General features: G+C 43.4%; 1 protein-coding gene across 6 annotated transcripts in view; it reads right to left on the bottom strand.

Moving 5' to 3' along the window:
* Positions 1 to 13866, bottom strand: part of LOC100395199 (KRAB domain-containing protein 5) — a 90217-nt gene extending 76351 nt beyond the window's left edge. For 4 of the 6 annotated variants that reach the window (XR_013524795.1, XR_616051.5, XM_078345200.1 and 1 more), the window contains exons 1-3: positions 13692 to 13866; positions 3797 to 3923; positions 3201 to 3296 (exon numbers count right to left, since the gene is read on the bottom strand). Coding sequence is in view for 2 of the 6 variants with exons in the window: in XM_078345200.1 (XP_078201326.1) it covers positions 3201 to 3296; positions 3797 to 3923; positions 13692 to 13694 (226 nt within the window). In the remaining 4 variants the exon portion in view is untranslated. Of the gene's footprint in view, positions 1 to 3200; positions 3298 to 3796; positions 3924 to 13691 lie in introns of those variants that run through there. The other 2 variants (XM_008987583.5, XM_035267492.3) reach the window with 2 other exon arrangements.
* Between the last annotated feature and the right edge of the window lie 325 nt (positions 13867 to 14191).

The following is a 14191-nucleotide window of genomic DNA, read 5'->3' as shown; positions in this document are numbered from 1 at the left end:
CTGGAAGACATGTTGCAGGATATTATCCAGGAGAACTTCCCAAGCCTAGCAAGGCAGTCCAAATTTCAAATTCAAGAAATACAGAGAACTCCACAAAGATATTCCTCAAGAAGAGCAACCCCAAGGCACATAATCGTCAGATTCACCAAGGTTGAAATGAAGGACAAAATGCTAAGGGCAGCCAGAGAGAAAGGCCAGGTCACCCACAGAGGGAAGCCAATCAGACTCACAGTAGATCTCTCTGCAGAAACCCTATAGGCCAGAAGAGAGTGGGGGCCAATATTCAACATCCTTAAAGAAAAGAACTTTCAACCCAGAATCTCATATCCAGCCAAACTAAGCTTCATAAGCGAAGGAAAAATAAAATCCTTTATGGATAAGCAATTATTGAGAGATTTTGTCACCACCAGACCTGCCCTACAAGAGCTCCTGAAAGAAACACTAAGCGTGGAAAGGAACAAGTACCAGTCACTGCAAAAGCAAACCAGTTGGCAAACACCAAAAATGCAATGAAGAAAATGAGTCAACTAATGGGAAAGAAAACCAGCCAGTAACAAAATGGCAGAATCAAATCCACACATAACCATATTAACATTGAATGTAAATGGCCTAAATGCCCCAGTCAAAAGACACAGACTGGCAATCTGCATAAAAAGTCAGAACCCATTGGTGTGCTGTATTCAGGAAACCCATCTCACATACAAAGACACACATAGACGCAAAACAAAGGGATGGAAGAAGATTTACCAAGCAAATGGAGAACAAGAAAAGCAGGGATTGCAATCCTAGTCTCTGATAAAATGGACTTCAAACCAACAAAGATCAAAAGAGACAAGGAAGGACACTACATAATGGTAAAAGGATCAATCCAACAGGAAGAGCTAAGTATCCTAAATATATACGCCCCCAACACAGGAGCACCCAGATACATAAAGCAAGTTCTTAACGACCTAAAACGAGATTTAGACTCCCACACAATAACAGTGGGAGACTTCAACACTCCACTGTCAATATTAGACAGATCAATGAGACAGAAAATTAACAAGGATATCCAGGACTTGAATGCAGAGCTGGACCAAGTGGACCTAATACACATATACAGAGTGCTCCACCCCAAATCCACAGAATATACATTTTTTTCAGCACCACATTGCACATACTCTAAAATTGACCACATCATTGGAAGCAAATCATTCCTCAGCAAATGCAAAAGAACAGAAATCATAACAGTCTATCAGACCACAGCACAGTCAGACTAGGACTCAGGATCAAGAAACACACAAACCCGCACAACCACTTAGAAACTAAACAACCTGTTTCTGAGTGTCGACTGGAAACTCTGTCTCAAAAAAAAAAGAAATACTAGACTTCCATAGAATCAACCCAAATGCCCATCAATGATAGACTGGACAAAGAAAATTTGGTACATATACACCATGGAATACTACGCAGCCATAAATAATGAGTTTGTATCCTTTGTAGGGACTTGGATGAATCTGGAAACCATCATTCTCAGCAAACTAACAAGAACAGAAAGCCAAACGCCGTATGTTCTCACTCATAGGTGGGTGTTGAACAACGAGAACACGTGGACTCAGGGAGAGGAGCATCACACACTGGGGGTAGTTGAGGGGGGTAGGGGGAGACAGCGGGGGGTGGGGAGGGAGGGGAGAGTGGGGAGGGATAACATGGTGAGAAATGCCAGATATACTATGCACCTAAAGTAAATAAATTAATTTAAAAAAATTTTTTTAAATAAATAAATAAAATTGGTATGTTAAGGAGAGATCTGTACCCCTATGTTGACAGCTGATTATTCATAATATATAGTGGAATATTATTCAGCATAATGAAGAAGGTAATCCTGCCATTTCTGACAACAAGGATGAATGAACCAGGTGGACGTTATGGTGAATGAATAAGACAGAGAAACACAAATACTGTATAATATCAGTTATTTATGGAATCTAAAGAAGTTGAACTCATAGAAGCAAAGTGTAGAACAATAGGTCCCCATAGCTGAGAGGTGGTAAAAATGGGGATACTCTGGTCAAAGAGTACAAACTTTCCTTTAAAAGATAAATAAATTCTGGGGATCTGATGTATAACACTGTGAATACAGTTTACAATACTCTTGTACTCTTGAGATTTGTTAACACACTAGATCTTAATGTCCTCTCCACAAAAACCTGACAACTATATGAGATGATTAATGTGTTAATTAATCTCATTGTATTAATCATTATACAACACATATATATATAAAATCAAATTATCAGGATGTATCCCTTAAATATATATAATTTACAAGTGTGGGGAAAAAATCCACATGAAAGAAGGAAGCAAAAGAAAAAAGAAAAGAAAAAGAAAGAAAATGAACATAAAGAACACCTTAGCATTAACCTTCACACTTAACTAGACAAAATTATAAAATACTATTAATTTATAAGGTAAGAGTTGACAGGTTACTATATACTGGGCAATGGTTCTAAGCTCCCCACAGACATTCATTTAGTTAAGAATTCTACATAGTAAGTAACATATTAAATGATTTTATATCTGTGGAATTTGTGCATGTAGAGCTTATATTTCTAATCTTAGTCTAGGCTAGGAAAGATGAAAAGTTGAAGTGAAATATAAGATCAGTTTTTTTTATATTTAGGAAGATGCTTTGTGCTCTGATGAAATTACTGAGTCTCAATTTTTGTAGGATCATCTTGGAAACCACTGTAGGATTAGAAATTCAAATACCAGAAAATATGTGACATCTGTCCATAGAATTCTTGGAACTTCTAAAAAAAAAAAATCCCACTGTCCATCACTGCCCTCACACTCTTCTGACATGAGGCAAAAACAGAACTTTAAAAGTGGTTTCACATAGAGGTAGAAACATGCACAGACTTCCCCAGAGCCCCCAAATCAATGGAAGAGCAGCCAGATTACGCAGGCCCTCACAGGCCAAGGGGAGCACTTTGGCTGTCACTGAATTTGATGGTGGATCACAGAAGGTGAAGGAGAATCATTAGATAATTTCAGAGCATGAGACAGAAGATATCCCTCTACGACAGCAAGAGAAATAAACTCAGGCATCTAAAAAATCATTTCCACTGGAGAACTTCCCAATCCACACTTCAAGGTCTGGTTCTTTCCTGACCTCTGGACCTCTCACTCATGTCATCTATTCATTCACTCCCGCCTACCTGGCTGGATGGCTACTGTCTCTATACTCTTCACATTGCAGGGCTCTTTCCTTTGCTCCAAAAACGTGATCAGGTCCGGCTTAGAGACAGCAAAACCTGTTTTATTAGAAAAAGTCACATGACTCTTGCTGGGAGTTAATTGCCAACTCAGTAGGGTACTCAGTAAAGAGGGAACATTATAGAGGATTCTAGAAAATTACTTCCCCAAATACTGTTTCCTGTCAGCTTCTTTAGAATATTTAGGAAGCATTTTAAATATGGGAATCCTGAGCTTCACTTCCAAATATGACTGAGTCAAAAATAAGGAGAAGGAATTGGATTTTAAACTGTGGGCAATGATAGTTTATACCACTCAATTTCTAGAATCACCACTAAACTAGAGTGAAGTTTGTACATCACCTCAAGAAAGAAGGCAAATGCCAAGATCAAACATTAGAAAGTTTTTTCTCCAATAAACCCCTAATTTTTTTTCCTGGAAGTAGGAATCTGAATTCATTCATATAAAGCATAAGCTCCCAAGAAATATTCTATAAAGGAAAGAAAATAAAACCCTTAGTTATTAGATATTAGACATTCCAAAGCCAAGTTATCCTCACCCAGACAAACCAGGTTTCTGTAGTTCTCTAACATCACATCCCTATATAAATTCTTCTGATTTGAGTCCAGGTGTTCCCACTCCTCCAGAGAGAATTCTATGGCCACATCCCTGAATGTCAACAGTCCCTGAAATAAAAATAAATAACACATTGACCCAAGATGAAATAAGAGAGTTAAGAGAACTGACTCTGATTTATATGAGTAACCTAAAACAATAAGATATGTTTTAAACACAGTAATATTTTCTAATGTATTCTCTAACTGTGGAAAGAGAATGACATAAGATCCACAAAACCAGTGTAGATACTGTGCCTATATGGAATATAAAATATGCCCTAAGGCATCAGGGCTGGGTGCGGTGGCTCATTCCTGTAATCCCAGCACTTTGCGATGCCAAGGTGGGATCAGGAGTTTGAGACTAGGCTGGCCAACATGATGAAACCCTGTCTCTACTAAAAATACAAAAAATTAGCCAGGCATGGTGGCAGGCACCTATAATTCAAGCTATTCAGTAGGCTGAGGCAGAAGAATTACTTAAACCCAGAGGTGGAGGTTGCAGTGAGCCAAGATAGCATCATTGCACTCCAGCCTGGGCAACAAGAGCAAAACTCTGTCTCAAAAAACAAAAATGAACAAACAAAAGAACCAAAAAACTAAGGGATCAACATAGGAATATACATTGTTGAGAGCTATATTTACATCATCCACAATCAGTTGTGTGTAATTTTCAGGTGGAAAAGTCATGGTGACTTAGTGGCATACTTCTCAAATTTTATTGTATTCAAAAATAAACTGGAGAACTTAGTCAAATGCAGATTCTGATTCAGAAGATCTGGGGTTGGGACTGAGCTTCCACATTTTTTTTCTTTTTTTTTTTTCCTTTTTTTTTTATTGCATTTTAGGTTTGGGGGTACATGTGAAGAACATGCAAGATTGCTGCATAGGTACACACATGGCAGTGTGATTTGCTGCCTTCCTCCCCATCACCCATATCTGGCATTTCTCCCCCTGCTATCTATCCCCAACTCCCCACCCCGCCCATCCCTCCACTATTTCCCCACAACAAACCCCAGTGTATGATGCTCCCCTCCCTGTGTCCAAATGTTTTCATTGTTCAACGACCACCTATAAGTGAGAACATGTGGTGTTTGATTTTCTGTTCTTATGTCAGTTTGCTGAGAATGATGATGTCCAGGTTCATCCATGTCCCTACAAAGGACGCGAACTCACATCGTTTTTTATGGCTGCATAATATTCCATGGTGTGTATGTGCCACATTTTCCTGGTCCAGTCTATCATCGATGGGCATTTGGCTTGGTTCCAGGTCTTTGCTATTGTAAACAGTGCTGCAATGAACATTCGTGTGCATGTGTCCTTATAGTAGAAAGATTTGTAATCCTTTGGATATATAGCCAGTAATGGAATTTCTGTTTCTAGGTCCTTGAGGAATCACCACACTGTCTTCTACAATGGTTGAACTAATTTACACTCCTACCAACAGTGTAAAAGTGTTCCTATTTCTCCACATCCTCTCCAGCATCTGTTGTCTCCAGATTTTTTAATGATTGTCATTCTCACTGGCGTGAGATGGTATCTCAATGTAGTTTTGATTGGCATTTCCCTAATGACCAGAGTTTCTGCATTTTTAACAAGCTCACCAGTGATGCTAATGCCTCAGGTCCAGAGGCCACACTTGAATAGTAGAGAGGTAGAACACTGAGGAAAGAACTCAGGGATGATGTGGAATTGAAAGTTTTATGAAATTGACAGGTTATAACATAATAACAAGAGTAGTAGAATCTTTTTTTGAACATTTACTGTGTACCAGATGTCATCCTAGCAGTTTTTCATGTATTGATAAAGCCATAAAAATAATCTATGTGAGAAATAATAGTATTCTTCCTCTTACATAAAAATATCTTGCCAACCCTCCCCGACTGAAGCCTGAAAAAAACTTTTTTGCCAAATAGCTAGTACATAGTAGAACTTATATTTTACCCCAGTATCTTAGAATTCATTTTAAAGGGACATTCAGGCCAACATGCAGAGACAACCATAAAAGAATGTTCAGAGCAGGTGTCATAACTGAGAATGATGACAACAGGAAGGCAGCAACACAAAACTGATCAAATGCTGCTGACGTCATACACACACGTACATAGAAACGGTAACTATACATACATGGTAAGTTACAGGACATTTCTTAATAAAATTAGGAAATATTTTAAATTGTGTTAAAACTATAAAACTTTTCATGAACTATCCCTTTTTCTGTTTCTTAAACTATGAAGACCAACACATACAATGATATAAATTAAGAGCTTGTGTTTCTGAGTCTGGGTTTTTTTTTCCCCCAAGTTTTTGTTTTATTTATTCTATGTGCTGTGTTATATTTTAAAATTTTAAGACAATAGACATATTAATTACATTTTAATTGTTATCGTTCTCTGAAAATACAGAGAATAAGGAGAGTATGCTGTGACATGAGTAAAATAAAAGGAAACCTACAGAACTCAGGCTTGTTTCAGAACTTCTAGTTTCAAAAACCGGTATCTACAGTCAACAAATATGAGAGCCTTCACTTTCTAAAGCAACCTACAAGCAAAGGAAAACTAAAAAAAAAATGTGAGTCTCTGGATTAAACAAGATGGTTTATATGCATCTCTCAGTAAATCTTCCCCTAGATACTCATACAAAGAGTAAATAACTCAACAAAGAGAAAAGTAACTAAATAGTGAAGGAATCTGGCCAAGAGCACCTGAACCAGGTGAATGAAGTTAGCATTGGCTGTAATGAGACAAATTGGTATCAGTGCCGACTCACAGATGGACCCATAATCATTGCTGTGATACTAGTGGGGGAAAAAAGTGAATCATAATCAGAACATCATAATAAACAGGACCTGAAGGGAAGATGCAGGTGGCCACGTTTCTTCAAACTGGCCATGTGACCCTGCTTAGAAGCCTGGGCTGAGACCCACTTAGCTAAGCATTGTCTCTCAAGCTTCATATGCATACACATCATTTGGTATTCTGGGGCCTGTGCTAAGTTATATGATTCTGCAGGTTTGGAAAGGTTCCATGAATTGGCTTCTTTAAGACTTATTAACAGTAGCACTCAGCTAGAGGAAGTGAGCACAGCACACAGAGTGTGTCTGCTCTGATATTCTAATCACAATACAAATACTTTTCATTCACAGCAAGGACCACCAACCACTGTCCTGAAAAATCACATCCTTTGCCAGCCATTTAAAGTCTACAGAAGGCTGGAGAAGACAGTAACATCTAAGTCAGCATTTGGAAAACAGCATGGATACCTGCATTAAAGCAGTGTTTACTGAGCTTGGACTACATGCTCACAGTATGTACTGTGCTGGGAACATCACATGGTGTGAGTTAAGCCACATAAACCCCTGGGATGTGGATCCTGAGTATCCCATAATTCCCAGCAGGATGTAGATCATGGCCCCAGCCTTTCCATTTCTTCTCTGTTTCCCTGTCACTATAAAAGCTACCTATAGATGGACTGGAGGGATACTGAAAGGAAGGGTGAAGTTTAGTTCATGAGGATTTCTCAGTGCTGTCTTTACATTGACTTTGTTACAATTTGTGGAGCAACTACTGGATCTGCAGGAATGGAAAAAAACATTGCCAGGTGGGATGTCTCCAGAAGCACTGTTTTCAATGAAAAAAATTCAGGCCCCCATATTGTCCTTTGTTCCCATTTATCTGCTTTGTGGTTTGGGGAAAGTGTGAGCACCAGCTCTGGAGAACCAGCAAGAGCAACAGCTCAAAACTCTGATCTCCAACAAACAGTTCTGTCAGCATAGGCTCCAAGGTGAGAACAGATCTGAACCAAGCTCAGAAGAGGGTGGATTTGGGCAGGGCTGGGACACAGCAAGGCTAGGGGCAGGGGGCAGGCCCTAGGCTTCTTATCTCTATGTTGCTGGTTTATTTTCAGTCCTGTCTTTCCTAAGCCTGACCACAAGAACTTGACTCCCCGAGTTTTTCTGATTTTAATTGTTTCATTCTTAACTATTTTGTAAATCCATTAACAAGCAATTTAATCAAAACGCATAGGGCTTTCTGGGAATATTATATTAAAAACCAAATCAAGAGAAAATCAATAGAAATAATCATAACTCTTCTGTCCATGGGTGGCCCTTCAGGTGGTGACATCAGAACTACAATGTGAACATATGGGCAATGTCCCAAATCAAGCCTAAGTTCCCTGTTCTTGCTCCTGACCACATGATGCTGAATTTGGCCACTATCCTTCTGCTCTAGACTGAAAGTTCCTGGATGGTAGCAACTATGACTGCTGCATCTGTTTTTCCAATGGACACATGAAATGGAAGCAACTGGTTTACCTGCCAGTCTGAGTCTCCAGACCTCCTGTCTGTTCTTCACCCACATATTAGAAAACTGGAGCAAATCCCATTTGGATACCAAATAAAGAGATTCCTTCTGTGAGTGGGGTGACAAATCCTGGATGACACTTTCCTTTCCCTCTGAGATGGAAAGATTAGATCTTGTGGTCAGCCTGACCTCAGCCTGCACAGGACATCACCATATGTGTCTCAAGGATTCGCAGGTGCTGGTGATCCCGTGCTGATGCCCCAATAGTGATTTGGGCAGGAGAGACTCAGCTGACTCTGTGGGGCCAGGATAGAAAGCAGAACTGCCCCAGTGAAGCCACAGACCCTGGATCCAGGTGCAATATTACCTATACCTGATCAGCTAACTCTTGGGTACAAGAGAAGACAAGATGACCCTACTCCAGTAACACAGCTCACAGGAAGGTGTAGCTTCACTCAGGGCTCTGGACAGTTGTGGCCCTGCCCTCCCTTGGTTAGGTGCTGCTTTACACTCACAGATTCTGCCACCAGATTCTGATTAGACCAGAAGGCCCTCAGAAGAACTGCAGCAGCTCACTGGAAAAGATCTGGAAAACCTGAAGGAACCCACACAAAATGTAGGACTTTACAAGGTCTATGGCAATCTCTCATAATGCAGAAAATGTCCCTGGATTTTCTATACATCCTCAGTCCAAAGTCTGGCCCTGTTTTGAGGATCCCAGGTGCAGACCAGCATTTATGTGCAGACTCCAGGTGGAATCAACCTGGCTCTGCATTCTTGGGTGTTGCTGTGAAGACAGAAAAACTCGAAGAAACAGCCCCTCAGGAAGGCTGCTCTCACACATCCTGGAGAACCCCAGGACCTGGGTGCAACATTTGGAGCTGCAGTTCTAGGTGTTGGAGGAGCAGGGAAGTGGCAGGCACCCTCTGCACATTTGTGGGCATTTGCGCAAGAGGATGAGGGGAATGTTGAGATTCTCAGGTGTACTCAATGCACGTGTGTGCCTGGTTAGTTTCCAGGCCCCATGGTCTCTGAATCAGTTTCAAGACTGAAGAGGCCAGAGGCATGGCAAGACAAAGCTGGAATGGCTAAATGATGCCCTGTGAAATATTTTTGTAGAAAGCTGTCCAAATTGTTGTAGAAAGAATTAAAGATTACAAACAAGCAGAGAGACCATTCTGTCTGCAGATGTGGGGGACAATGGACAGTCTGCTGCACAACTCTGGTTGTGACTGAAAGTCTTACATGGAAGGCCCCTCTAGCGTGAGGCCTGGTAGGCATCTTACGTTTCATAATGTTTGGGGAAATATAATTAAATACAGAATCACTAGAAAAACTATCCACAAAGGTAGAAAAAAAGAAAACTGTTTTATGACACAATCCAAGCAGAATGTGAGACATTACAGGCAATCTGCTAAGAGATTGGAAAACACCCACTCATGAAAATTCACTATAATTAGTACTCAAGTGGAAGACCTGGCAGCACCGTTTGTCAGAGTTCAAGGTAAATTCACCTGGGAATTGGGAGGCCATTTTTTAACTGGTTATATTCAGAGGAAAAAGCAACTTCATGTCTTCGTGACAGGTAGATTTGCAACCTGGAGCAAGAACCTGAAGGTAGATGCCTGCTCTCCTAGAGACACTGTGAGATATGGCTCTACCTTATTTGCTGCTTACATCCCAAATCAATGATTCCCAGCTCCTAGAGAAAGAACGTCCTGCATCAAACAGTCTGGCGGCCTGGCACCGTGGCTTACCCTGTAATCCCAGCACTATGGGAGGCTGAGGCAGCCATATTACCCAGGGTCAGGATTTTGAGACCAGCCTGAACAACATGGTGAAACTTCGTGTCTGCTAAAAATACAAAACTTAGCCTGGCATGGTGGCTGGCACCTTTAATCCCAGGTACTTGGGAAGCTGAGGCAGGAGAACCGTTTGAATCTGGGAGGTGGAGGTTGCAGTGAGCTGGGATGATACCACTGCACTCCAGGCTGGGCAACACAGCAAGACAAAAAAAAAAAAAAAGGCCGACAAAAGACAAAAGGTCTGTTTAGCTGTTAGAATGATTTAGAAGTATTTCCAAAACTTATATATATATATAAAGTTTCTAAAGTAAATGCTTCAAGAAAAGGAAGGAGAGAAACATGTCTTCCCTTATTTTCAAGGAGGGTTAATCTCATATTTCTAATTTGCATTTGTTCTTAAAACTGGGAGATCTAGGGGCATAATCTTGAATTCATGGACATGTGAATTCCAGCAGGCGCTGGATTCAGGCACCTGAGAGTTGGCCTTGGACACACTGCGTGTGCCTAAAATGGGGTTTGTAGATCAGATATGGTGGCTCACCAGAGGCAGGTGGATCACTTGAGCCCAGGAGTTCCTGATGAGCCTGGGCAACATAGTGAGACCCTGGTCTCTACAAAAATTAGCCAGGTGTGGGAGCACACGCCTGTAGTCCCAGGGATTCAGGAGGCTCAGGTGGGAGGATCACCTGAGCCTGGGGAGGTCGAGGCTGCATGATCATGTTACTGCACTCCAGCCTGGGTGACAGAGTGAGACCCTGTCAGGGTTTGCAGGGAAGTAAAAGGCAGAAGGGAAGGTGCTACTAAGAACTCACGCATGGCGGGCAGCGCAGAATTGGTGGAAGGACTGGTTTGTGCTACAGACACTGGCCCAGGTGGTGCTATGCTCTGACTTATTCCTGTGTCCATGCAGGCAGAGATTATGACTGGGTGGTCTAGAAGCCTTGGTTGATGGAGGGACTGGGTGTGGGTTGCTCCTCCAGTTTCAGGGTCTGGGAGCAACCATAAGCCAGAAGTGCTCTAGGCACTTGTGTGGGAATTTGGGCAGGAAACTCTAGGAGCAAAGGTGCTATGGGCACAATTCCTGAGGGTCATGTCTTGTCCTGGAAGCAGTGTGGCCAGTCAGTGCCTAGTGGGTGTGTTCAGGAGTGGGTGGAATTATGTGGTGGCAGCACAATGGGGGCAGGGCTCTGTTCTCAGAACTTCTTCCCTTTCTGTCCTCAGTTGCCTCTCCCTGGGAGGAGCCATGGAATCACAGGACTATGTGTAGGGTGACAGCCTGTGTGCAGGGGAATAGAGCCTCCCTTCTGGAGGCACCCAGAAATCTCTCTCCAGCCCATGTCCCTGTGCTGTCTTTTTTCTGACACTAAATGTGTGGAGTTTGCTGAACAACAGCCAATTCTCCAACACCAACTGGTGGTCCAATAACTCAATTCTGAGGCAGCACAGACCCCACAAGGTCAGAGTTCAGTGCCATGATATCGTCCCCACTACAGATGACAGTCACAATCCCCAGGGTCCATCTAGACTTCAGAGCTACTAACTATAAACTGGGGCCTCCCATAATCCCCTACTCAAGTTCATTCATTTTATACAAGGACTCACAGAACTCAGCAAAGACTCATTGGCCAGTTTATTATAAAAGATACAAGTCAGCCAAATGGAAGAGCTGGAAGGGCAAGAGAAAGTGGTAGGGAAAGATGGGGTGGACAGTTAACCCTGGTAAGCAGCTGTGATAAAAGAAATTCCCCTTCCTTTGTGTTCTCCAAGAGCAGCTTACTGCAAAGAATCACCCTTCCCATTATGACTTAGATGATGCTCCCTGTTTTAGGTATCACAAAGCCACAGAATCTCCTATTTCCTCTCCCCCCCCCCCCCCCCCCCCGCCGGGGCCCATAAGCAATTAAAGAGTTTTGTCTTTGGTGGTCAGAATAAAATATGTGTTAACCAAACTTGCTTAAGTTTCTCTCCTCCAGGTCCCTGAACTTTGTCCCACGCACAGACTGAGCCAACAGTCAACCCCTCCTTATGCCCCTCCTAAGAACAGGCTGACTTAGGGTGAAACATTCTCTGATCTGGGATCTGATTTTGCCCCAGAGTTGTGCCATTCCCCTCCCAACTTTAATCATGTTTGCTCCTCCCTATGAAAGAAAGGCCTTTTCTGCCTACACTGTGAGATCCACAGAAATCTTACAGTTGGTGCTTTCCTCCTCATGCAACACTCCTTTAGAATTAAGGAACTTCTTACCTAAATCCAGTGCTTTATTTGACAAAGTCAAGAAACAGCCCCAGGACACTAACAATTCCACCCTCAGAAAGAGCCTCCCAACCTCCCTTCCAGCCGAACCTCAACCACATACACCTGCAAATCCCCCGCTTGCCAGAACTCTGCAGCTTCTCCCAGTACAAAGGGCTCCCTCCATGGCTGCTGCGAACCTCGGGGACACCTGAAGGGGACGCTCCCCAGGAGGAACTAACTAGGCCTTCAGTGATCTCTTTTTGCAGGCTCAAAGAAGACTGAGGTCTTCTTCCCGGTCAGGGTTATTCCACACACGCGCTTCTCCCTTCGCAGGCTCTGTCCCTCGGGTCCCTCGAGGTGGGCTGCCTTCTTCCCATCTCATTAGCTCTCCTCAAGCATCTAGTGAACTCTAATACCTATCCCAGGATAGCAAACGTCAGGCCCTCCTACGCTTTCTGGGCACTGCACACCTTCTGGGGAGTGCTGCCAATCCCACCTCAACTGAAGGGACAGGGCAGGTGCCCAGCAGTCAGATGTTCAGTGACCTAACAGGTTTCAGGAAAAGAGCAAAATCACTCAAACACAGTTTCTATAGAAAGGAAGGAAACTGTACGGCACTTACACTTTATGCCTCAACAGGAAAAGCCGAAATACCTCTTTCAGACAATAAACATGGAATTTAATTACTTCCACAACAGCAGATCATTTAGTATACGTGAACACTTCTAGGGGTGCCAAGTCCTGTCTCACAAAATTTGGCATTAAACTCGCACATCCAGATAGCTGTAGAACATGGAACACAGGTATCCACTGTCACAATTCCTCTATTCTGCAAGAGAGGACCTGACGTTTTAATGAATGTTTGTAATTGACCAATTAATCCAGCACACTTTCTGTGGAAATGTATTCGTTTTCTACAGCCATAGTGGAAGAGAGATTGTCCCTATTTTCTTTTCCCTGGCAACATTCAAAAGCTAAGCTCTGGGATTTTGAAATCGCTGCTACAGAGGACCCTAAACCACAAACCACGGCGGCAGGCTTCCCATTTCACCAACAATTTTGGGCAAAAACCAAAGGGTGTTTGCCCAAATACACCCTTTAACGCCTCAAGGGTGACTCTCTATAATTTGTAAAAGGAAAAAGGAGCGACTAGGGATCCCACGGGGCACAGTTTCTTCCCACACGCGAATCACACTCGCACCGGCGTCTTCCCTAAAACCCTCCAGTCCTCACGGCACAATTTGGGGAGACGCGAGGCTGCCTAGAGACCGCTCCGGCCAGGGCCGGGGTAGCCCCGCGGGGTTGGGACGGCACGGGACGCTCGGGGTCCCGGCTGCCGGCCCATTAGCCATCGTGGGGCGGAGGGGACCGAGGGCCGAGTTGCGCCCGCGGGGACTCGAGCTGACGGCGGGGGCCCGGTGCCCCCACAGCGGGTTCCCGCCGCTTCCGACCGCCCCGCGCCCTCCTCTGCGGATACCCGACGCGGCACATTCACCATTTCCCAGTTTCCGGGATGTCCTGGCGTCCTAGCTACGGATCTCCACGTGCCTGCAGCTCACAGAGCAACAGAGGCTCTGTTTATTCTCAGACTGCGAAGCCGCCTGGGTCTCTCGGATCGAAGGACTCGGAAGCAGGGTGAGGCGGCGACCTGAGCTCTGACTGCGGCCAACAAAGGCCCCAGCCAAATCCCGGAAGCCGCCCCTGGTCTCAGGCTGCTCCTGATTGGACGATTTCCACCCCAGCGCCCCTGATTGGATAAAGCTCCAGGCCACGCCCCTCATTAGTTCATCTTTTTTTGAAGGACACAGGCTCTTTGAAGTGCTGCCGCCTGCCAGGGGTATTACAGCTAATTTTGGGGTGAGCCAGGACTTGAAATGCACTTGCTTTCCCTTACATGGTTCTGCTTGTATAAAGCATCGTATTAGCTAAGTTTAACGAGAAGGGTATTTGGACACCTTTAAAACAACTTTAACGTTTTAATAACACAGGAAAGAC

Source organism: Callithrix jacchus, chromosome 12 (genome assembly GCF_049354715.1).
Source record: "Callithrix jacchus isolate 240 chromosome 12, calJac240_pri, whole genome shotgun sequence".
NCBI classification, from domain to species: Eukaryota; Metazoa; Chordata; class Mammalia; order Primates; family Cebidae; genus Callithrix; species Callithrix jacchus.
The sequence above is the reverse complement of the archived record's forward strand: the minus strand, read 5'-3'. Positions and strand labels throughout refer to the sequence as shown.